The 26,234-nt window shown below is 37.1% G+C and overlaps 1 protein-coding gene and 1 pseudogene across 6 annotated transcripts in view; one reads left to right on the forward strand and one right to left on the reverse strand.

Moving 5' to 3' along the window:
* YTHDC1 (YTH domain containing 1) overlaps nucleotides 1-14,897 on the forward strand; it is a 37,679-nt gene extending 22,782 nt beyond the window's left edge. For 3 of the 5 annotated variants that reach the window (XM_027544641.1, XM_027544645.1, XM_027544643.1), the window contains 8 exons: nucleotides 4,937-5,021; nucleotides 6,199-6,365; nucleotides 8,889-8,971; nucleotides 10,125-10,161; nucleotides 10,234-10,297; nucleotides 10,402-10,464; nucleotides 11,946-12,080; nucleotides 13,892-14,897. In XM_027544641.1, coding sequence (XP_027400442.1) covers nucleotides 4,937-5,021; nucleotides 6,199-6,365; nucleotides 8,889-8,971; nucleotides 10,125-10,161; nucleotides 10,234-10,297; nucleotides 10,402-10,464; nucleotides 11,946-12,080; nucleotides 13,892-14,116 — 859 coding nt within the window. In that variant the 3' untranslated portion in view covers nucleotides 14,117-14,897. The remainder of the gene's footprint in view (nucleotides 1-4,936; nucleotides 5,022-6,198; nucleotides 6,366-8,888; nucleotides 8,972-10,124; nucleotides 10,162-10,233; nucleotides 10,298-10,401; nucleotides 10,465-11,945; nucleotides 12,081-13,891) is intronic. The other 2 variants (XM_027544642.1, XM_027544644.1) reach the window with 1 other exon arrangement.
* On the reverse strand, nucleotides 14,257-15,808 carry LOC113894340 (annotated as a pseudogene). Its single transcript, XR_003511540.1, has one exon. The product of XR_003511540.1 is annotated as a 60S ribosomal protein L35a pseudogene (transcript).
* Between the last annotated feature and the right edge of the window lie 10,426 nt (nucleotides 15,809-26,234).

Consider the following 26,234-nt stretch of genomic DNA (forward strand, 5'->3'; position numbering starts at 1 on the left):
TTATTGTGTCATTTTCTTCTTCATTGACTTACTGGCAGTTTTACTATCTTATTTATATTAGCAACAGAAGAGGTAAAAATTCAAATAGTCCATCCTTCTAGCAGTTCGCAAAATTTGGGGTAGTAATTCTTATTTTTAAGTAAGTTTTAAGGTTTACCTGAAAAGAATATTTTTAAATTAAAAAAAATACAGCTTTAAAAAGAAAAAGTCACAAGTATGTTCAAGAGTAATTTTATAGTACTTAAAAGTTCTGAGGAGGCACATGATATTATTACATTGATATTTCCTTGGGTAAGTCACTTGAACTGTTCTCCATATGAAATGAGAATTACTTATAACTGTTAGTGTTAAAATGATTCAGTTCAGTCACTCAGTCGTGTCCAACTCTTTGCGACCCCAATGAACCACAGCACACCAGGCCTCCCTGTCCATCACCAACTCCTGGAGCCTACCCAAACTCATGTCCATTGAGTCGGTGATGCCATCCAACCATCGTATCCTCTGTCATCCCCTTCTCCTCCTGCCCTCAATCTTTTCCAGTATCAGGGTCTTTTCCAATGAGTCATCTTCACATCAGGTGGCCAAAGTATTGGAGTTTCAGCTTCAATATCAGTCCTTCCAATGGACACCCAGGACTGATCTCCTTTAGGATGGACTGGTTGGATCTCCTTGCAGTCTAGGGGACATCAAGCATCTTCTCCAACACCACAGTTCAAAAGCATCAATTCTTTGGCGCTCAGCTTTCTTTATAGTCCAGCTCTCACATCCATACATGACTACTGGAAAAACCATTGTCTTGACTAGACGGACCTTTGTTGACAAAGTAGTGTCTGCTTTTCAATATGCTATCTAGGTTGGTCATAACTTTCCTTCCAAGGAGTAAGCGTCTTTTAACTTCATGGCTGCAGTCACCATCTGCAGTGATTTTGGAGCCCAGAAAAATAAAGTCTGACACTGTTTCCCCATCTCTTTCCCATGAAGTGATGGGACCGGATGCCATGATCTTAGTTTTCTGAATGTTGAATTTTAAGCCAACTTTCTCACTCTGTTCTTCTTCGCTTTCTGCCATAAGGGTGGTGTCATCTGTATATCTGAGGTTATTGATATTTCTTCCTGGCAATTTCGATTCCAGCTTGTGCTTCCTCTAGCCCAGCGTTTCTCATAATGTACTCTGCATATTAGTTATATAAGCAGGGTGACATTATACAGCCTTAACGTACTCCTTTTCCTATTTGGAACCAGTTTGTTGTTCCATGTCCAGTTCTAACTGTTGCTTCCTGACCAGCATACAGATTTCTCAAGAGGCAGGTCAGGTGGTCTGGTATTCCCATCTCTTTCAGAATTTCCCACAGTTTATTGTGATCCACACAGTCAAAGGCTTTGGCATCATCAGTAAAGCAGAAATAGATGTTTTTCTGAAACTCTTTTGCTTTTTCGATGATCCAGTTTAAAAGGATTAAACTTTAATAAATATAAATCAGATATGATAGTTACTAGAGTTTTATTTAAGTGCCTTTTGGATTTAATAACTGGCTCTGAGTTTTTTTTAGGTGTGGTCCTTGGATCACTTGCATCAGCAGTATCTGATTATTAGAATGTAGGATTCTGACAGGTGCCTCAAACCTGTATGCACACACTCATGCTCACTCACTCAGTTGTGTCCAACTCTTTGTAACCTTTTGGACTTTAGCCTGCCAGAATCCTCGGTCCACAGGATTATTTTCAAGCAAGAATACTGGAGTGGGTTACCATTTCCTCCAGGGGATCTTCCCAACACAGGGATCAAACCTGAGTCTCCTGTATCTACTGTATCTTCTGATTTGCAGGTGGATTCTTTACCACTGAGCCATCGGAGAAGCCCCATAGGCACACTTGAGTTTTTAAGACTAGATGGTGCATGGTAGCACATAAGGAAGGAAGCATGCATAAAAAGTCCCAGTTGCCACTGGGAGTTAGATCAAAATAAGACTAAAATTATAAAATATTATTCAACCAGAATTAAATCTGTGTTTTAACCTCACCCCTATCGGGTCCATTCCAAATAACCCATTTCTCTTTTCTTTCATGGTTTCTCTGCTATTCCTGTTAGCTTTAATGACCAACTATTTAGTATATACAGAGTCTGTACAGTTCATGTTCTTTTTTTAAATATGCCCCATTTACTAAGCTCCTTAAAGTAGAGAATCACTGCCATGTTACCTAGAATACTCACAGTAGAGAGAAACATCTGTAGGCCTCTTCCTTACATGTCTGCTCAAAAGCTAGTTTTTAGGATACCTGCTATATACTCGTGATAACCACAGATGTACCATTTCTCTTAGTTTTAACCTGAGCCCTGTTTTACTTAAAGCGTCATAGTTCCCTGTGATATTCAGGCTGAGATTAAATAATTTGTCAAAACAGTGGGCATATGTCTCTGGAATTCAGTTAGAACCAGTGCCATCAAAGAACCACCAAAGAATTTTAACCCCAAGTGACTCAACCAGCTCAACATAATGCCTTTTTTTGGGACCAAGGGTAATCCATGGCTAATGTTTAAATAGCAGTGATAATTCTGTGCAATAATAACTTGAAACCTTCCTGTGCTTTGGTAGTTGAAAGTGAAAGTGTTAGTTGTTCTGTCGTGTCCAACTTTGTAACCCCATGTATTGTAGCCCTCCGGGCTCCTCTGTCCATGGAACTTGAGGCAAGAATACTGGAGTAGGTTGCCATTCCCTTCTCCAGGGGATCTTCCTGACCCAGGGATCGAACCCAGCCGGGTCTCCTGCATTGCAGGTGGACTCAACCATCTGAGCCACCAGGGAAGGTTGTAGGTTATTCCTTTCTGTAACTTATTAACTGGCAATTTAGAAGAAAAATATAAGAAACTTAAAATACAGTTTTTAACTATAGATCTGTGTCTGGATATTCTAGGCTTTGCTATGGCTTTAGTTTAGCTTAATGATGATCTCTTTCCTCCCAGCCCTCCCTGAAGTGGCGGGGTGGGGATGTGTGTATATATGTATATATGTACACATATATTTTTGTTTGTATACACTCTTGAACCACTCTTGATGTGTGAGGTAAGATGTCTTTTAGATGAAGATTCAGGCCTTTTAGTAGTACCTAGTGGGCATTTATTTCCACCACTCACTGCTCACTTTTCCCATACATTTACATCACCACCACAACAGATCATGCCACTTTGTAACTTTAATCTTTTCCTGTAGATGTTAAAAATATTTTCTGAGGTTTAAAAAAGTCCAAACTTTGAGCATTAATATTCATCTTTAAGAAAATTCACATAAGGCTAGAAGTAAATGGTTGTATAGCTTGTCCATTGGACCAGGTCATTTGCATGTAATTTTTCTTCTCTGTTATGTCTTCACTCAGGTCCTTTTCATTGCTTCAGAAGTATCTCTGCTTTACCTTTCTACCTATGACTTTTCCTGAGTCACTTTTCTTTCAGGCTTATCCCTTATGCCACCTTTACCAGGTGGCATATAGAAGCATTTTCTATTTGTTTCTTTCTTGCTTGCCAAGACAAATACGACCATTCACATTAAAAGCAAAAGTTCTATACTCTGTTTATGGTACTCATTCTTTTTACAAAATACTTGTGTGTGCTTATTTATTGTTTGGTGAAAGCTGTTTAAAAAAGGTTAGGAATTAAAGCTTTTTATCTTACTCATCTTTGTATGCTTTTTGAGCAGTTTTATTTGTAGATATAGTTCTTTAATTAAAGCATTTCTTTAATTTGGCATTACTTTATACACAAATAGATGAAACATTATTGAATGATGTTAATTTCTGATTTTTTTTGGCAACAGGTATTTATTACTTGTCATGTTTATGTTCATTGTTGTGCTATAAAAATGCAGGGTATCTTTTTTTTTTTAAACTTGGCGAGACTATTTTGCCCTGTGGCTCAGAAACTGGAGCCTATAATATAGAGTGAAGTAAGTCAGAAAGAGAAACACCAATACAATATATTAATGCATATATATGTAATTTAGAAAGACAGTAACGATGACCCTATATGCAAGACAGCAAAAGATACAGCGATGTAAAGAATAGACTTGTGGTCTGTGTTGGAGAAGGCAAAGACAGGATGATTTGAGAGAATAGCATTAAAACATGTGTATTACCATATGTAAAATAGAGGACATGAAGCAGAGTACTCAAAGCAAGTTCTCTGGGACCACCCAAAAGGGGGTAGGGTGGGGTGGGAAGGGAGGTGGCAGGGGGAGGACACCTGGGAGGACACGTACATCCGTGGCTGATTCATGTCGATGTATGGCAAAAACCACCACAATATTGTGAAGTAATTAGTCTCCAATTAATAAAAAATGAAGTATAGCATTGTAGTGTAAGAGGAGAGATAGTGCATAATTAATACATGCAAATATGTAAATTTATAAGTATAAAATTTTGTATTATTGCTTTAGCAAAAGGGGAAGATAATTGAATCTGGGAAAGCAGTCTTGAACCAAGGGTAGGGGACATGTATTCATGTGGTATTAACTGCCTGGTTAAAGTTCATCTCTTTATTGATCAGTTATTAAAATATACAAGATTTTTAGTACATAGATATAAGATGTAAACATTTGATGTGTTATTTCATTTGCAAGCTACCTAAAACAAGTTTGAAGAGAGTGGCACTATCCTTATATTTATAAGATGAAGAAACTCAGGTTCAGAAAAGTTGAGAGAGACCAAACTGTCTTGGTGTCTTAGCTCATATTTTTAAGCATATTTAGCTTTTTTTTTTCTTTTTGAGAATACAGGAGAATGTGAAAAGTGTGTCTCTGAATGTGGCTTTGTTTCTGGGAAATAATCTCTATCAATCTTATTTAGTCGCATTTAAGTCATGATTAATAGGAATTCATTACTAAAGTAGTATAAGGTCTTTAAAAGATTCTGCAAAATAGTATAATTGATATCACTTTGTGTTTAGGCGTGAATTACCCTTTACTAAGTCAGCTCATCTCACCAATCCTTGGAATGAACATAAGCCGGTAAAGATTGGACGTGATGGACAGGTTTGTTGTTTTAATTGATTCTAAAAAACATATATTTAATCACTCTTATAGAAATCTTTATTGAAAGATATTTTAAAACCATTTTTGAGTGAATTTCTGAGAATGATTGGGGAAAATATTCTTATTTGGAGTTTGTGATTACTGTAATTATGACTGATTTGATATGACCTCCGTTAATGTAGAAAGGTAGATTTATTTGGTACTGGATTTATACAATTGAAGGAAAAGTTTTTGAAGAGAACTGGCACGATTTTAAAAACCTTTTAGGTTTAGGTTTTTCATTGTATTATTACTGCTTAACAGATTCTGATACATTTTAGAAATGCCACTTAACATCTTTACTGAAGTTTTCTGAATAGAAAGAAACTATTAAAAGGAGATGAGTATGTGTATACGCAGGTTGTCGAGTCTGCAGATAAAATTAAAAATGTGCAGTGATTTAAAATAAACCTAGGCTTGTGACCCTTAGTTTTCTAAATGTAATTTTGAACCAAGTTTTTATTGCTTGTAAGTGAAAATGTTGGTAATTTAAAATAAAAATTATATAAAGCCCATAGATTAGTTTGCCCTTGTTAATATATTCCAGTGCATTTAGCAATTCATAACCATGAAAATTGTTGACACACTAAACATTTTTTCTCCATTGTATTAAGATGGATGACTTCATCCTGATACTTAATGTATTTTGCACAAAGAAATATTCCTTTGTTACAGAGGGTGACTGTCACAGATTCTGTAGTTAACCTTGGAGATTCTGTGCTGTGCTTAGTCCTTCATTTGTGTCTGACTCATTGCAACCTCATGGACTGTAGCCCACCAGGCTCTTCTGTCCATGGGAATTCTCCAGGCAAGAATACTGGAGTGGGTTGCCATGCTCTTCTCCAGGGTATTTTCCCAACCCAGGGATCAAACCCTGGTCTCCCGCATTGCAGATGGACTCTTTACTGTCTGAGCCACCAGGGACACCATTTTTCCCCTTACATAAATACATGAAACACTTTTGAAAAGCTTTTTAAAATCTTTCAAGGAAGTTGATTGGAATCTCATGTGATCATCAGCCTTGGGAAGGAAACCTCCAAGTCAGCCTATTTTTGTTCTGTACATCAGGAAAATACAACAACTCTATCAAAAGTTTCTCCTTTTTTTCATTTTGTAAATTACTGCTTTCTTATTCCAGGAAATTGAACTTGAATGTGGAACCCAGCTTTGTCTTCTATTTCCCCCTGATGAAAGTATTGACTTGTATCAGGTCATTCATAAAATGCGTCACAAGAGAAGAATGCATTCTCAGCCCCGATCAAGAGGACGACCATCCCGTCGAGAACCAGTCCGGGATGTGGGAAGGTTAGAAACGTTCTTTGGACTGATAATAGGCACATATATCAGAATAACATGATGGAGGAATATGATTCGTCAAAAGTTTGTCCTGCGGTAAAGAAGAAAGAGAAAATCCTCAAATCAAGCTGCATGGACTAGTTTGTGGCTTCATTGAGGATTTCAGATGGTCACCTTGGTCTCAGTCATTTTTCAAGAGGAAAATGGGGATCTTTCCTTATGCAGAAAAAATTATCTGCTAAAGAGTGATAACCAGTTTAGATTAGATAGTAATCTGATAATACAATGTATACCATTGAAATGAGGTAGGCCTTTGTTGCTAAGAACAGGCTAGAAAGGAGGAAGAGGAGGAAGTCTTTATTTGCAAAAATTGTTAATATTTTGTAAAAAGCCTTTTCTTTCAGGTGTGTCTCTGGATAAACCTTATCAGATATGGGACTTTTATAAAGGATCACTATTATTTTTTCAGAAGATGACGCCTCATTTATTAGAGGATAAAATATTTTAAGTTATTTTGATATTCAAGAGGAGCATTGTTGGGACTGTTTCAGATTTTACCATCGTGATGTGTTAACCCCATTCTCAATATTGTCTAACATGTACCCCGTGAATTCACACATCTTGCTGAGCTTCTGAAAACTAGGTTCTTTCCAAAGGGGATCAAGTGGCCCTGGGAGACCCGGCAACAAACCAAAAAGAAGGGCTGTTGCTGTGTCTGTTTACAGCTTTTCCAGATGCTGGCAGTACCTGTGGACTTAAAGTGTTTTTTAGAGGATCGCCATGGTTGTTGATCACTACTTTATGAACTAAACAGCATTTTCCAGGAAAAGGGGTTTTAACTTGTTACAGAATTGGAGAAGTCTTTGCAAAGGACTGATTTAAGCCCTTCACCCAACACCTTACCCTGAGTAGATTTGCATACAGCTAAATCTAAAATATTCTGCTAAAGACTGTTGGATGTGTGGTTGATGGGATGAAACCTTTGGTTAAGTTTCCTTTTGGTGGAAACATCCTGTGGTAGGTACAGATAATCCAACAAGAGTCCCCTTTTCTTTGAGCTTAAGAAGGACACTGTCAAGTAGGTAGGAGGAAACCTGGCAGAGCCCCCTTACTTTTGGCCTAAAAGGACTGATCACCAAGATGTCTTTTGAAGTTTTAAGCTAAGAGATTTCCAGTGCAATACAGTACATACAAGTGAAGTTTTTACCTCAGATTTGCAATGGACTGTAAACTATACTTATTACACCACTACTCCTCTCAAGCCTGCCAGGGCCTCCATATTTGTATGTGGCTTACAGCTTAAAGTCAGTAGTTGGACTACTTTATGAACTGTTACTATCATGTTTTATACCGGTCGTAAATGCACTCCCCAAACTACAGGAAAGCGGTATGTTTATTTTTTAAACCAGTTTTTAATTTTCTTAGTCTTATTTATTGTAGATGCAACTGTTTTTATTATGTTGGGGGGCTTGGGTTTATTGCAGCTTTGTAGTTTGAGTGAACTTGTGTTGCAGAAGTTTATGAAAGCAGTAAACATTCAGAAATAACTGGAAAGCTAGTGATGCCCAGGTTATTACAGAGATTTTGACAAGGGTAAAAAGACATATTTATTATTACCTTAAAAAACCTGAAATTTTGTTTTTTAGTTTGTATAGCTCTTTATTAAATGCTAAGTATAATGAAGTGTATTTCATGATGTATATACGTTAACCTTAATGGTTACATTAACCGTTGAGATTTATGGAAGATAGTGAAGAGCAGCCTGCTGCAGATAGTAAAGTTTCACCTTCTAAAGAATACATTTTGAATTTGTATTATGAAACTCTGTTAAAACTCTGCCCCATTATTTGCCAGTTTATTTTAAGGCATTGTTTCTGGGAAAAAATTCCCACAATTTGTAAATGTTATTAACTTTAGAAATTAGTTTTTCAAAGTATTTAAACATTTTTAAAACTTTCCTGTAAAATAACTTTTAATAAGTATCAAATTTTCTGTATGATCATGTGAAAAGTATAATTTTGTACAAAGCAGAAGAAAAATATTTAAGAAATACATAATTTTATTCAGATTTAACCTAAAATGACACTAATAAGTTTAAATATATAGATTTTAGGGTTACCTGTTGTGTAATGATGAGAAGTTTTTTCCCCTTTATTTTACCTGAATGAAGACTTTATTCAGAAAAGTGTTTTAATTGTTAAACTGGATATTTATATTAGCTTTAGCTCATTTACTTTTGTTTAGATAACTAAAATGTGATTTACGTATTTTGAACAGATTACTTTTAAGTGTCTGATCATAGCACAAGGATTAGAGAATATATTTCTTTCTAGCAATACATCTAAAGATTGGTGTATAAGAATTTGAGAAATTAAAATTTAGAGATTTTAAGATGTTCACGAAAGACGAGGCTGTTATTCTAAAGGAAATAATGAGCTTTTTTTTGTACTTATTTCTGTCAGAAACTCTTGCTTTGCTGTTTGTTCTCCTAGCAGTTTCTGGTTTAATTTCTAATGTGTCTAATTTATGTAGGCGTCGACCAGAAGATTATGATATTCATAACAGCAGAAAGAAACCAAGGATTGACTATGCCCCTGAGTTTCATCAGAGACCAGGTTAATATTTTATAATCCTGCAGATATTTGACTTGAAATGATTAAAAACAACAACAGCACAGAATCTTCTATCATGACCCTATAGTTTTAAAAGTGAGAAAACTTTAGGATGCAGCTATTAATGACCTGAAATTGTAGGAAATGGAAACTGCACTTGTGTTTTAAGATTAAATAGGGAAAGCAATGAACTTACACTCTTATTAGGATTTTTATTCTCTTTGATACTTAGTATTTCCTGTGGTAGAAAGCTTTAATTGGAAACTGAAATTATGCTGTATTTTTCTAAATACATCTTTGATTTTCATATTTTTAGAGAGGAATGGGAAATGCTTGGTTTGTAATCTAAAAGCAGCTTTTCAGTTAACCTTTCCCTTACTGGAGTTGAAAAAGGCACACTGTAGTTAAAGAGAAGATATTTATTTAAAACAGTCAGTGATACACTTATAAAAATCAGACCATTTGGAAGTTGGTGTTAGTGAGCATTACAGCCTTGTTACATGACAGATGGCTTGATAAGCCTCATTCTTCTCCAAAATGGGATATTCTGAAGAAGTAAAATTTTTCCCCAGTAACTTGGCCACTTAAACTTTTTCACATTTTAATTTACTAAGTTCTTATGAGAAGAAGAGGGGAGAATATTTCTCTGATTACTGTGGTTCTTTCATTTAAAATGTATATATTTTAATTTTTACAACTTTCGTTAATTTTGTTTTTCTCCCCTTAAGTTTGCATTTTTTAAAGCTTTGGTTGACTTAGCAAGGCTTATGTATTCTCAAGGTGGAAGGTAAACATTTGTTTTAAGGAAGACCTATTACAGTGTCCTCAAGATAATTCCTCTGTCCTTACCTTCCTATGGTGCAGCATGAAGAAATTTCTGTCTAGCAAGAATTGGGGTGTGGATTTAGAAGATCCATATGCAAACCTCTCTAACAGTTTATAATTCTGTGATATCAGTAAGTTATTTAGTTACTTTCTAATTATCATGTAATCCGAGAAGAAAATCTGAAAATGGAACAGTATGATAATAGTATCACTTAATAGCTTCACTATTATATCATGGGAAGAATTGAAATGAGTGGTAAGGAAGGTTTAATTATGATGCCATAATAAAAAATATAAGTTTGATATACTAAAATGCTTGATGTTTGAACAGGGTATTTAAAGGATCCACGATACCAGGAAGTAGATAGGTAAGTTGGGTTCATTTTTGTTCAGTTTTGAATTACATTCTTGGAACTAGTTTATGAACCACCTGAATTTAGTTTCACAAATCTTATTCCCAACAGACGGTTTTCAGGAGTTCGCCGAGATGTATTTTTAAATGGGGTAAGCATTTCTTTTTTTTTTATTTAATGCACATAAAATCAGTATCTGCTTTATTTTGTAAGTTCTGGGTTTTTATTTATTGACATTATCATCTTTCATTTTAGTCCTACAATGATTATGTGAGGGAATTTCATAACATGGGACCACCACCACCTTGGCAAGGAATGGTTTGTATTAATTCTGTTTTTGCAAGTTATATAATTTCATTTGCAGTTCCATACATTTTGAATGCTTACTTGGAGTATGATTGTTACAGTTACCCATTAAGAGACATAAAATACATGTCTGGTGATAAGTAAAATTGCATGCTGTTTTTAAAGTAAAGGCTAATGAATGATTGGATTTGTATTAATAGTGGAGGCTTAGTTGATAAATGTTATGATTTATTATTGTGGTGGCTAGTAGTGTAAACTCTTCAGGGTTCAAATACCTTCCCGTCTCAGCTCTGACTTTAGAAAAGTTTCATAATACATTTTTGTCTTAGTTTTCCTTATCTGTGAAATTTGGATATCCATTCATTCTTTGACTCATCAAACTATTTAGTACCTACTCTGCACCACCCTGTTTGCTCTGGGTGTACATCAGTGAATAAATTGGGACAGTATGCCTATGCTTGTATAGTTTAAAATTTAATGGAATAGTGTCAACCTTGTAGGATTGTCAAGAAGCTAAGTTTGCAAAATACATGTTAAGTTTAGCATAGTGCCTGACCCTGATATTCAGTAAATTCTCTATGTTAAATAAGGTTAACTAAATCTTGTTCCTGAACTTTAATTTTTTTCTTTTTTTAAGAAAACTGGATGTTCTTCTTAAAGTATATTTTAAAGTATTAAAGATAGCTGAAGCATTAGTTCCTAATAAAATAAAACAACTTAGAAGTTTAATTTGTTCTGATTGTTTCTTACCTTTTTATCTTAAAATGCTGCCTGTAATGTGGCCTTTTCATCTGACTTTTGTTTCACTTAAGGTACTGTATACAGACAGATGAATTATTTCTTTCCTTTAGAGTATGACATTTAAAAAATAATAGTAATATCTTGGCCCTAACTAGGGGGAGAACTACCTTGATTTTCCATCATTCATTTTATAATTGCATTATTCATTTTATAATTTCATTAGCTCTTTAAATACATTTGTGCATAGTATTAACATGACTGATTCTAGAGTCAGATTATCTGATGTTGTGTCTAACTTCTACCCTCTTTAGTAGCAGTGTGAATTTGAGCAAGTGACCTAACCGTTTGGTGCCCCAGTTTCCCTTTTTGTAAATTAGGATTACATAATAATACTATTACCTATAATTCTATTAGTACCTATCTGTAGGGTTGCTGTGGGGATTAAATGAGACTTCTAAAGTGCTTAGGACACTGAATAGTAATCACTGTGTAGGATAGGCTTTTGATTTCTAGTGGTATTTTATGGTATGTAACATGTTAGATGATGGGGTTTAAATATTCAGGAGTTTCTTACACACGTTTTTTTTCAACAAGCAAATACAGAGGGTATTTTAAAGAATGCTAATGTCATCAAAGTAAATGGCTTCAACAGTAAATTCTTTGGGTTGGGTGGTTTGGATAGGGGAATTCTAAGAATGGTTTGTTACAAGGATGTTTTTTAGATGCTTATGGAAATGGTTTTCATTTTTTAGACTCCTTATCCTGGAATGGAACAGCCTCCACACCATCCTTACTATCAGCACCATGCTCCACCTCCTCAAGCTCATCCCCCTTATTCAGGACATCACCCAGTACCACATGAAGCAAGATACAGAGATAAACGAGTAGTAAGTGCACAAGAAGGCAAAAGCGTGAGGGAACTACTTAGAATTCTGTAGATAATTTAAATGTGGGGGACACTGACTTATTGGAAAAGACCCTGATGCTGGGAAGGATTGAGGGCAAGAGGAAAAGGGCGACAGGATGAGATAGTTGGATGGCATCCCAACTCAACGGTCATGAGTTTGAGCAAGCTCTGGGAGATAGTGAAGGTACAGGGAAGCCTAGTGTGCTGCAATCCATGGGGTCAAAAAGAGTCTGCCATGATTTAGTGACTGAACAACAACCAGATTATGTTGATTAATAGATAATGGTTTCATATTTCTATTGCAGATTGTTTAGGCTAATCTCTTTGATTATTTAAGTGGATTATTTTTGAGTAAATATTTCTGGGTCTTCAATATAATAGTTGGGCTGAGTTTGTTTATTAAATGCTACACACATGATGACTCTGCTGGGCCACATAAACTTCTTTTTATTTTCCCACATGATAAAGAACATGCATGTCTGAGAACCAGTCAGAGCAGTAGTTTCTTATCTTTGAGATACTTTCATCTGTCATTTATTTCCTTATCTCATGAAGTTATTAAGCCTTCAAAATAAAGTCACACTAGGACCATTAATATTTAGTAAAACAATCTGAGAATTCTAACAAACAGACTTTTGGAGAAGGAAATGGCAACCCACTCCAGTATTCTTGCCTGCAAAAGTCTGTAGACAGAGGAGCCTGGCAGGCTGCATGCAGTTCATGGAGTCACAAAGAGAGTTGGACGTGACTTCACAACTGAATAGCAGTAGACTTTTAGTAGTTTTTTTTTCCCCCCACCACTCAAGTGTACAGCCAATGTATGATGAAATCTTAGTTGAATAGCTAGCTTGTGGTGTTTTTGAAAATGCCTTTTTTAAATGATCACATTACTTTGAAAAAGTTTTTCTGAGACTCTTAAACTATTCTTGTCCTTTTTAACAGGTTGTGCTTCATGCACCATTATATAGTAGCTTTCTGGTTAATACATATGTGTAATATATTTTGTATTTATTTAATCGCTTTTTTTTAATATATGAAAGGTAGTGTGAAAATTTGAATCTTATAAGCTGACTTTTGAAGAAACAAAGTTCACTAAAGATGAGTTGAGAACTGAAAGAGGAACTCTAGAGCAGGGGTCAAACTTAGTAGTAGCCAGTGACAACCTTGCACCTCACTTAGTTGCTTATCTTACCCTTCACTGTCCTCCTCAGCCTTATGTGTATTATTAGCTCTGTGTGAAATAGACTTCACAGTCTTATTGCAGTACATATTTTTAAAAAATTCTGTCAAATTCCATAAATTGTTAACAATGATTTAGTTTGAAAGAAAATCAGGAATGGAAGAATTCCCAATTTCACCTTTAGAGGGCGCAGTTGATTTGCTTTAGTTTGTAGACTCAAAGGAGGAAAAATTAAGTAGAATCCACCTGTTGCAGAAAAACATTGACATTTAGCATAGGTGGCCCCATGTATTGATGTTATTGATCATGCAGTTGGAGGTCATCATTAGGTGATTATTTGGCATAAATCTTATTAAAGAGATTGGTTAGAGAAATTAAAAACTGACTACAAGAAATGATTTTTTAATGAGATCTGAGTAAATCATCTGTTGTGTCTAATTAGTAAGACATCAGAATCCTTCTTCTAAACAATGTCAAAATTGCTTTCTGTGAATTAATGCATTAGGGTATTTCTTGAGATTCTTCTCTCTACCAGACAATAATTACTGTAAATGGACTCATAAATTCCATTTGATTTTTGACATACCTTATCCATTTCTTACCTTTTCTAGCATGATTATGATATGAGGGTGGATGATTTCCTTCGTCGAACACAGGCTGTTGTCAGTGGCCGGAGAAGTAGACCCCGTGAAAGAGATCGGGAACGAGAACGAGACCGCCCTAGAGATAACAGAAGAGACAGAGAGCGAGATAGAGGACGTGATAGAGAAAGAGAAAGAGAGCGATTATGTGATCGGGACAGAGACCGAGGGGAGAGAGGTAGATATAGGAGATAATGCGCTTTTGGAAGCACTGATTGTTTAAAGATACAGAATCTTGTATTTTTCTTTTTGTGTGTGTTTACAAGTAGTAAATTTATTTTCAACTGTCTACTTAAAGTTCATTGTGTAGAAGGATTTATTATGACCCTCTTTGTTCCAAGCATGCAGTATAATAAGAACTGGAAAAACTCAAATCCTCCAAAAATGCACAGTTGACAGTTTGAGTTGACACTTTTATTGGGACAGAATGGAACAGTCCAAGAATGTAGATACTGATTCAGTCTCTGTAAATCTTCATCTGCTTATAGGGTGTTCATCCTAGAGTTATTTTTTGTTCATTTTCTTTCTTTTGGATCTTGATTGATGACTGCCATGATATTTTGCTTTGATGTATTTCTAAATGTAGTTGCACACGGTTCAGTAAAAATAATGCTGCTATCAAGTATGCAAATATTGAAGTATGATGGTTTGACTCTATGGCAGTGTTGTAGCAGCCTCTTGGTTTCTCCCTTTCCCTCTTTTTTTTAATCTTAAAAAAGTCACTTTTTATTTTTCTTCGTCTTCAATGATGAGAGCAATATTAAGAAGACATTGCTATCTAATTTTTAATCTTTTTAGATAGGAAAACTTCTTATGTTCAGTAGCATGGTTGATGCTATTGGTTTAGCCTTCTCCTCCAAACTGTATACATTGGCTTGGAATGTTCACAACCTGCGTGTGTGGCAGCAGAAGATAATTCCCATATTCTACATTGCTACTGTTTTGTATAAAATAAATTGGTAAAGATTGACACTTATCTCTTGTGTTTCTTTCTTGTCTGAACGCAAGTTTGTTTTCTTGTGTATGATGTATGGGTTGGCCAAAAAGTTCATTTGGCCAAATAGTTCATTTGGGTGTTCCATATGATGTTATGGAAAGACCCAAATGAACTTTTTGACCAACCTATTAGTAGACATAAGAGAATGCTTTGTGCTTAGAAATTGTTGGACCCCCATTTGTCTTTTTTGCATATTTTATCGAAAATGATTAACCTAGGTCAATTATATATAAATGCTTACTTTTGTTTCTAATATAAGAACTAATGGTACATAGTGGAATTTCATTGATATTTTGGTTAAGGTATTCATTTGGTAGCATTTTTGGATCTACTTTGGTTACAGGATTATTTTGTTTTTTTCAGGTTTTGTGTTCATCTTTGATAAGTTAGATATTTCATATTTTACTTTTAAAATACACCTTTAAAATTAACCCTCATTAATCCCTCTCAGTAGTAACAAGCTATATAAAATATAGTTTATAAATAAATAAGTTTATATTTAAAAAAATAAAAGATTAAAAATTTTTTTTCATAAATCCACATGTTTATTTATTTACTTTTTAGTAAGTTTAAATACTTAAAGGATGCAACATCACACAGGTTCTATGTCCAGTAGCAGGAAGGTTGCTTTGAAATTCGGCACGAACCATGCCACTGTTGCTATGAGCGTGAGTTATCTTTTTCCAGATTACTCTGATTTTGTTAGGTTATCTGCCAGGAGTTACTGTGATGTTCTCTGCTTTGTGCACATAAGCAGATCACTTGCCTAGATAGAATTCATCCCAAGCATATACACCTTCAGTTTTCAGCAGAGCTGTGTGCTCCCTCTGGTTCCACAGACCCCACTTTTAGCCAACAAAAATGGCCTTGTACCACAGCCTTCCAGACATAGCTGTTGTTTTAGACATCCTGCTCCCAGCAGGCCTCCACAGGATCCAAGATGGCTGAAAGAACTGTATTTTAAGTTACCATTTTGGCCTTTGTTATGTTGAATATTTAAATATTTGTGATATTTGCATGTTTGATCACATTTTTTCATTTTCATACACTGTCATAATTCTGTGCTAAATCATGTTCATAATAGTGTCAAAAGAACACAAGAACTTCACTGTTGAATGATTTTTAAAACTGTCAGCTTACTGCTTTCATATTCTCACTGACATTTAGAATATTTTTCCATGCGTTCCCAATTAGTATTTAGGTTGGTGCAAAAGTAATTGTGGTTTTGCATTGTTGAACTTTGTCGTTTGATATTGAAATATATTCTTAAATAAATGTTATGTTTACATCATTTTAGCACATTTCTTGCCGTATATTTCTGCTGAAGATTTATAGCTGTTTAATTTAGACTAGAGAAATGATGTTAGACAAAAAGCAAATTCAAGCGATTTTCTAATTGAAGTTCAAAATGGTTTTTATGCAACAACCAGCTCTGGTTGGACCAAGAAGCTCCAAAACACTTCCCAAAGCCAAACTTGCACGCCCAAAAGGTCATGGTTACTGGTGGTCTGTTGTCAGTCTGATCCACTACAGCTTTCTGGGTCCTGGCAAAACCATTACATCCAAGAAGTGTGCTCGGCAGATCGCTGAGCTGCACTGAAAAGGCCCAGTTCTCTCCACAATGTCTGACCGCTCAACCAGTGCTTCAGAAGTTGAAAAAATTGGGCTATGAAGTTTTGCCTCATCCACCGTATTCACCTGACCTCTTGCCAACTACCACCTCTTCAAGCATTTTACAACTTTTTGCAGGGAAAATGCTTCTACAACCAGCAGGAGGTAGAAAATGCTTTCCGAGAGTTCATTGAATCCTGACGCATGGGTTTTTGTGCTACAGGAATAAGCAAACTTGTTCCTCATTGGCAAAAATGTGTTGATTGCAGTGGTTCCTATTTTGATTAATGAAGATGTGTTTGAGTCTAGTTATAATGACTTAAAAATCACAGTCCAAAACCACAATTAACATTTGTACCAGCCTAATAGATATATATTGTTCAGTTGCTCAGTTGTGTCTAGCTCTTTGTGACCCCATGGACTGCAGCACATCAGGCCTCCCTGTCCTTCACCATCTCCTGGAGCTTTCTCAAAAACTCATGTCCATTGAGTTGGTGATGGAATCCATTCAACTTGTCCTCTGTCGTCCCCTTCTCCTCCTGCCTTTCAGTCTTTCAAAAAAAGGATTTATTTTAAATCTCTGCAGTGGGGTTGAGAAGAAAGAACACTTATGTATTAAGAAACCTGGATTCTGAATCAGCATTGCCTTTGATTAAACCAATTGGTAATAAATTTCACTAACATTTTGTTTATATTCACCAGTACATTTTACAAGTTAATATCAGTTCAGTTGCTCAGTCGTGTCTGACTCTTTGCGACCCCGTGGACTGCAGCACGCCAGGCCTCCCTGTCCATCACCAACTCCCGCAGTTGACTCAAACTCAATGTCCATTGAGTTGCTGATGCCATCCAACTATCTCTTCCTCTGTCGTCCCCTTCTCCAGTCTTTAATTTTTCCCAGCATCAGGATATGTGTACATATATTTAATTCATTGACCCAACCATCATAAAAAATTTTGCTTCTTTCCACATCAGCCGTATTTTTTATCTCAATCCCTCCACTGAGGAATTGTGACCACTATCTTTAGCTTCAGAAAAAGCTTTGCTTGTCTCTTCATCTTCCTTTACTGCAGATTCTTTTACTTCTCTCTTTGCCAGCACTTTGGCTGTTCTAAATTGCTAGTCTGATGGGATGACATGAACCTTGACCCTCAAACCACCCTACCCATGTCAGTTCATGGTTATCACTAGCACTGAGTTCTACCCCCCTAAATTTTAGGCACCCCTTTGCATCCTGGGGCTTCCCAGGTGGTGACACTGCTGCTGCTAAGTTGCTTCAGTCGTGTGTCCGACTCTGTGCGACCCCAGAGATGGCAGCCCACCAGGCTGCCCTGTCCCTGGGATTCTCCAGGCAATAACACTGGAGTTGGTTGCCATTTTCTTCTCCAGTGCATGAAAGTGAAAAGTGAATGTGAAGTCGCTCAGTCGTGTCTGACTCCTAGCAACCCCATTGCCTGCAGCCTACCAAGCTCCTCTGTCCATGGGATTTTCCAGGCAAAGAGTACTAGAGTGGGGTGCCATTGCCTTCTCTGCAGGTGGTGCTAGTGGTTAACTCACCTGCCAATGCAGGAGATGTAAGAGACTTAGGTTCGACCCCTGGGTTAGGAAGATACCCTGGAGGAAGGTATGGCAGCCCATTCAGTATTCTTGCCTGGAGAACCCCTTGGACAGAGGACTTTGGCAGGCTATAGTCCATGAAGTTGCAAAGAGTTGGACATGACTGATAGATTTTAACACACAGCATAGCATGCCGCATCCTGAGTCTCAGATTAATCCCTTCTTTCCCTGTCATGTAACCATGATCATATTTCCTGACTTGGATCAGGGTTCGTTGTCCACTCTTAACAGTTACTATTTTCTTTGCCCACCGAGTGACTGGTATGAAGAGTCCAAAATGTGATATTCATAGCTTTATGTTTAGTGGTGACTTTACTGTGACCCCTGATAGAACTGTCTTCACTACTGTACCCCCAGAAGCAGAACCTAGAAGAACCTGGGTATTGAGCATTTTCAGGCTTACTCCCCCAACCCAGGTTTCAAGAGTTCCCCATTTTTCTATCTAGACCCTGACTTTGGTAGGAAAACTGTTGAGCTTGAGTTGAGTCTTCTTTGTAGGCTTCTATCTTAGCAATTATATTCTAAGCCTGGTTTTCTGCTGCTGCAGAAGAAAGAGGCTAAACACTGCCAAGGAGAACTTCTGACTTGCACAGCGTATTTTGATTTGATGTCTACTTAAACTGAGTTTGTCATTTATAAGACTTCTAAAACTTTTTGTTTGTTTGTTTTAAAAAAAACCCATGTCACTCTGTAAATTGTATTATTACCAATAGTAATTTCCACATAAGCATTATCTGGTGACTCAGATGGCAAAGAATCTACCTGCAATGCAGGAGACCCGGCTTCCATTCCTGGGTCAGGAAGATCCCCTGGAAAAGGGAATGTCTACCCACTCCAGTATTCTTGCCTGGAGAATTCTGCAGGGATCCAGCCTGAGGAACTCCACCCGTGGCAAAGGTCATGAGGAAGGAGGCTCAGCATACGCAAAGGCGGGATCGAGCCTCAGGAGTCCCCCTGGAAATTCTCGAGCATCTACCCCCAAAACCAGAGTCTGCCTACTTTACTGCTTTGTGCTCTCACCTACACCTCTGACTTTACGGGGGGCTGTCTTCCACCACCATCTCTCTCCTGAATAGGTTCTTCCGGCCACATGTGATTGTTCAGAGCCTCCCAACTGTGAGAGGCATAAGATGTTCTAAACTGTCTACAGATTCCTTTGAGCAGTTAAAAGATTGATTAGAAATTGTATTGGTGAAGGGTTTTTCACTTGTTGGGCCAATGTTTGCTGCTAAGTTTCCATATCCCTTACCTGCTGTGTCCCTGGCAGTGTATTGATTAATATAATTGGTGTAAGTAGTAGCTTTAATGTTTGTAACCTTGGACCCTTGAGTTAATTCTTTTTATTGTTATGGCCCACCACACCTTTGCCCTGTAGTAATGCAACTTTATCTAATGCTTTTGGAGGGTGGCGCCTGACTAATTACCTTTAGAGAAAAATAAGTTTTCTGAAGAAAGGGTCTTAAAATGTTAACAGGCCTCTGGGCCAGAAGATGATGCAAATCACCTAAACTTTTGCATATGATAAGTTTGCAGGAAGAAAGCCTGGCTTACTGCATGACTCTACCCCTTCCCCCATTATCCTCTATGCATAACGTAAGGTATAAAAACTACTTTGGAAAATAAAGTGCGGGCCTTGTTCACCGAAACTTGGTCTCCCCATGTCGTTCTTTCTCTCACCTTCTGGCTGAATTATTCAGCCTCTTTTCTCCACTGAACTTCCTCACTGAGCTATCCTTATTTAACCACTCTTTATATCCTTAATTAACATTTAATTAAGCAATTGTTTCCTGATCCTCGCCGACACCGTCGCCGCTTCGAATTCCCTGGATCCACCGGGGCTGGACCCCTGCAGAATTCCATGGACAAACGAGCCTGGCAGGCTATAGTCCATGGGTTGCAAAGAGTTGGACATGACTGAGTATCTAACACTTTCACAGTGTACTGTCCATAAATGAATACTTTTTATCTTCTCCACATACCTCACTGGTTGTACGATTCTTATAAATTGTAATGTTGCCAAATGCTAGGATCTCTCAGTGTTGCACATGTCATCAGGAGTGAGATTGTTATTGCTAGTTATCAATGAGTTAGCCAGTTCCCACATCTTATCGTGCAGGTCTGCTTTTTAGAGCCAGTTCTGGTGCAGCCTATTTCAGTATATTCTCAGAAAACAGAGCCTGCGATAAGGATCAGAAAGCAGTAATTTATTTTGAGCAGTCCTAGGGTACAGGAGTAGGGAACAGGAAAGGATGAAACAGGAAGCGAGAAAAGTTAGTACATGTATTACGAAGCTAATGAGCACGTGGAACCTAAGTCCACTGGGACCCAGTAAGAAGCCATGTATAATATACTCACAAATGACCACCTGCATGATGGGAGGGGGCTCCTATTCAACATTCTGCTAGATTATGCTTGTGTGAGATGCGTTCCTTCAGCAGTTGCATGCAGTGGTGTTAAAGAAGCTCTTGTGTAGAAAGTGAGAGATCTATACTATCCAATTGTAACTGCAGAAGCTCCTTGGCACAGCAAAAGCTAGTGAGCAAAATAGGTTTAAAAAGGTAGGAGATAGGATATAGAGGTGTGAAATATACAAGACCCCTCCCTTTTTCCTCATTTCATTTTGTAGTAATTATGAATGAAATTTTTGATGACCTCTGAGGTTACTAAGGAGAAGGCAATGGCACCCCACTCCAGTACTCTTGCCTGGAAAATCCCATGGACGGAGGAGCCTGTTTGGGCTGCAGTCCATGGGGTCACGAAGAGTCAGACATGACTGAGTGACTTCAGTTTCACTTTTCACTTTCATGCATTGGAGAAGGAAATGGCAACAACTCCAGTGTTCTTGCCTGGAGAATCCCAGGGACGGGGGAAGCTGGTGGGCTGCCGTCTCTGGGGTCACACAGAGTCGGACACGACTGAAGTGACTTAGGAGCAGCAGCAGAGGTTACTAAATAAGGTTAAACTTTATTTTTTAAAATTCTGATTTGTTCATTATGTTTATTCTGGTGTGTGTGTGTCTGTGTGTGTGTGTGTGTTGTGTGTGCTGGCCTTAATCTGGCATTTTATAAGCTATCCATAAATGTTTTCTGATCTTTGCTTGTCTCTTCGTATTTAAGAATGAGCAATAGATCAAAGAAATCACTGGGAACGCTCTGTACCTGTAAAGGATTTGTTAACTATCTGGCTTTGATTTTTATGCTGAGTGCGTATTACTAGGTATGACTCAAGGGAGTTATACGTGCCAGAACGAGAAATGATTTACTTTGATGTGTTACACTGATTTTAGGTACTTTATTTCTCCCTGGACAATTTTTCAATTTCTTTACAAAAGAACTCTAATTCTGGGAGTTGGTGGGTGGGGGTGGAAAATGGGGGTAGGTAGAATGTAGAAACCACAGTGTTAACAGTCTAGCTACAGATTTTTCTGTTTCTAACTTTTTCTACACCAGGATCCAATCCAGGTTCATAGATTGCATTTAGTTGTCACATCTTCTTAGTCTCTTTTAGTCTTAGATAATTAATCTTTTAATCTTAGCATTTAGTTGTTACACCCTTCAGTTCAGTCACTCAGTCGTGTCTGACACTTTGCGACCCCATGAACCGAAACACGCCAGGCCTCCCTGTCCATCACCAACTCCCTGAGTCCACCCAAACCCATGTCCATTGAGTCGGTGATACCATCCAACCATCTCACCCTCTGTCATCCCCTTCTCCTACTGTCTTCAATATTTTCCAGCATCGGGGTCTTTTGCAATGAGTCAGCTCTTTGCATCAGGTGGCCAAAGTATTGGAGTTTCAGCTTTAACATCAGTCCTTCCAATGAACACCCAGGACTGATCTCCTTTAGGATAGACTGGTTGCATCTTCTTAAAATCCAAGGGACTCTCAAGAGTTTTCTCCAACACCTCAGTTCAAAAGCATCAATTCTTCAGCACTCAGCTTTATAGTCCAGCTCTCACATCCATACGTGACTACTGGAAAAACCATAGCCTTGACTAGACGGATCTTTGTTGACAAAGTAATGTCTCTGCTTTTGAATATGCTGTCTAGTTTGGTCATAACTTTTCTTCCAAGGAGTAAGCGTCTTTTAATTTCGTGTCTGCAGTCACCATCTGCAGTGATTTCAGAGCCCAGAAAAATAAAGTCAGCCACTGTTTCCACTGTTGCCCCATGTATTTGCCATGAAGTGATGGGTCTGGATGCCATGATGTTAGTTTTCTGAATGTTGAGCTTTAAGCCAACTTATTCACTCTCCTCTTTCACTTTCATCAAGAGGCTCTTTAGTTCTTCTTCACTTTCTGCCATAAGGATGGTATCATTTGCATACCTGAGGTTATTGATATTTCTCCTGGCAGTTTTGATTCCAGCTTGTGCTTCCTCCAGCCCAATGTTTCTCATGATGTACTCTGCATATAAGTTAAATAAGCAGGGTGACAATATACAGCCTTGTTGTACTCCTTTTCCTGTTTAAACCCAGCCTGTTGTTCCATGTCCAGTTCTAACTGTTGCTTCCTGACCTGCATACAGGTTTCTCAGGTGGTCTGGTATTCCCATCTCTTTCAGAATTTTCCACAGTTTATTGTGATCCACACAATCAAAGGCTTTGGCATAGTCAATAAAGCAGAAATAGATGTTTTTCTGGAACTCTCTTTTTTGATTACTTAAAATTATGTATATATTATTAAACATATGCATTCTAATACTAATGAAGTAAAAATTGATGTAATACTATTAATTTCAAACAAGTAGAATGAAAAACAAAAAGTAAAATGTGATAAACATTTCTATTAAGAATTAACATAAAAATTGTGATATTTTAATGTACTCTTGGAAACTGATAGTCAAGCAAACAAAAATTAGTATGAAACTTGGATTATTTTGAGAAAACAAGTTTCATCCGTTGAATTCTGTAGCTCCATATAGAGTATATACATTCTTTTAAAGAGCACACACATGAAACATTTGATAAGATTGACCTTGTGCAGGGTCACAAATGAAATCTCAATGAATTCTAAAGTATTTATAGAAACATCTCTGACTTCATTAAAATTTAAAAAATAATTAAAAGGGAATGTCTTATCTGAAAATGCTGTAATTTGAAAAGATGGCATCACTCCAATATTCATAGCAGTATTTAGCAAAGACAAGCAACCTAAATGTCCACTGGAGGATGAATGGATAAAGAAGATGTGGTGTGTGCATGCACACCCACACATACACACATAAATATAGTGGAATATTGCTCAGCCATAAGTGCATGCATGCTCAGTCATATCCTACTCTTTGTGACCCCATCCATCTGTAAGCCTGCCACGTTCCTTAGTCCATGGAATTTTCCAGGCAAGAATATTGGAGTCGGTTGCCATTTCCTACTCCAAGGGATCTTCCCAACCCAGGGGTTGAATCTAAGTCTCCTGAATTGGCAGCCAGATTCTCTTACCACTGAGCCACCTGGAAAGCCCCACTCAACCATGAAAAGAATGAAATAATGCCATTTGCAACAATATGGATGGACCTCGAGATTATTGTACTAGGTGAAGTAAGTCAGATAAATATCATTTGATATTGTTTATATGTGGACTCTAAAAAATAATAAAAATTTATTTACAAAACAGAAACAGATTCACATAGAAAACAAATCTATGGTTACCAAAGTAGAAGTGGGGGAAAGGATAAATTAGGATTTGGGGATTAGCAGATACAAACTACAAGCTGCTATATATAAAATAGATAACAACAAGGTCCTACTATACAGCACAGGGAGCTGTATTCAATATCTTGTAATAAACTAGTGGAAAAGAATATATATATATATCACTTTGCTGTACACCAGAAATTAACATTGTAAATCAACTGTATGTCAATAAATTTTTTTATTTAGAAAGGCATGTTTAGACTGTTCAGAGATGAAAGTGCAGGTAAGAATGGGTTGGGGTGGGAAGTTGACTATAAAAAGAACCATTAGAAATTCTAGAAATCAAAAATATATTCATTGATTGTATGAACTAAAATGGAACTGAATGGATGAAGAGAAGAATGAGTATGATAAGTTGTAGACAGAATTAGTGAATTTTCTGTTTTTCTGACTGAATCTTAACAGATAGAGCCTCTAGCCTTCACATCAGAGCTCTCCTGATTATCTATGGTGCTTTTAAAGTTCTTGTGTTTCTAATTGTTTTCCTGGCCATACTTACCCATTCTGTGCTACATTGTAGTATTTGTGATCTGATTCAATGTGTTTGCCTTCCTTTTTATTTCATTCTTTCTTGGGTCATGTAACCTGCATGTCCTCATTATGACTGATCAACCCAGCTCCAAAGCTCAACTTCTCTGACCTTGAATTTCTGGTTAATTTTTACCAGTTAATCTTTTGTGAGTCTTGTTTCTTTGCCAGTCACTTTCACTCATGGTCATCCATGACTCTGGGATTCTAGATTTTTTGTTTTTACAAATGACAAATTGACCTTTCATACTTTCTCTAAGCCAAGGAAGAGTCAATAGAAAAGCACCACAATAGAAAAGGAGTTCAGTACGTACAAAAAAGAGACTTGAATGGATAAAAAACAACAAAACCACTATACAAAAAAATGGGTGATCATATTAATAGAGATTTGCCAGTTAAATCAATAAAATACTGTATTTCCATTTATTTTGGATTGTTTGATTTAATATCCATCATAGAGGAGACACCAATTATCTGGTCACTCTAGTGCTGGTTTGATGGATGTTTGAACAGATTGGTGATGGGTTCAGAGATGAAGGCTTATGTGGGCTTTTAGGGGAGGAAAACTTTCCTTCTCTTCCGGGTTCATTGTCTGATCTAATAATTAAATTTATGTAAGACAGATAAACAGGGAAAAACATTTAATTTTGTATATACGAGAGCCCATAAAAATATGAGACTCAAAGAAATGACCAGACAGGCAGATATTATACCTTTTAGACAAAGAAATAATACCTTGATGAAGAATTGACAAGGTAAAGGGGTTTGCCCTTGGCATAGCAAATTCATGAAAAAGTAACAAGTTTTGTTTAAATAGTCTTAGCCCTAAATTCCTTATCTCTGTTGATAAGGATGCCTTCCACTCTCCTGGAATAGAGGGTAGCCTCACAGGGCGATTTATTTCCTGCTATCAGTGGGGACAGAGGAAAGTCAGAGTATCCTTATACCAGTTTTCTCCTAAGTAACTTTACTTTCCTAAGTATTTAATTCAAAGTAACATGCCAAAGTGGCATAGTTTGGGATGGCATATTCGGCTCACCTTCAGGTCCAACATAATGGATTTCCCATAACCTAGACTGAGCTAGCTATTACGTAGAAAATCTAGTCTATTCTACCATAATTTGGACATTAAAGAAGAAAGTCATCATTTTTGGTTGATGTAAGAGGAAGATGAAATTTGAATTGGGTTTTGAGAGATAGGCAGGATTTGAAAAGTTGAAAAAAGAGAAAACATTATTCTGGGCATCATTCCAGAAATAAAAGGCAGTATGAATATTTACATGGAAGGTGAATATGAAATGTTTGGAGGCACAGCGAGTAGATCAGTCTGGCTAGAGGAAATGAAGTTGAGGCATACAGTTCAGTTCAGTTCAGTCGCTCAGTCATGTCAGATACAAGACAGGGCCAAAAAGGTAAGAGATAAGGCTAGAGGGCAGGTGTAGAAAGCTTTGTAATCAGTCTGGATTTTATATAACAGATGATAGGATAAACTAGTTAAAACCAGAAATTAAAAGAAATTAGGAAGATTATCTTTTTTTCTTTTTCTGGCTGCACTGAGTCTTTACTGCATGCAGGCTTTCTCTAGTTGAGTCATACAGGGGCTTTATGCCTGGGACAGGTGAGATCTTACTTCCCAGATGAGGGATTGAACACACATCCCTCACATTGGAAGGCAGATTCTTAACCCCTGGACCACCAGGGAGTTCCCAGGAAGAGTAATCTAAAAGAACATTTGAGATTACTTAAGGGCTAGACTTTCTCCATCTCTTGTTTTTTTTCTTCCTCCATTTCCCTACTCCACTTTCAGTTAAAATTCAGTCTCAAAATAATTTTTATTGAATTATAATTAAAATAGATAAATAAAT

The sequence above is a fragment of the Bos indicus x Bos taurus genome, chromosome 6 (genome assembly GCF_003369695.1).
Source record: "Bos indicus x Bos taurus breed Angus x Brahman F1 hybrid chromosome 6, Bos_hybrid_MaternalHap_v2.0, whole genome shotgun sequence".
In the NCBI taxonomy this organism is placed as follows: domain Eukaryota; kingdom Metazoa; phylum Chordata; class Mammalia; order Artiodactyla; family Bovidae; genus Bos; species Bos indicus x Bos taurus.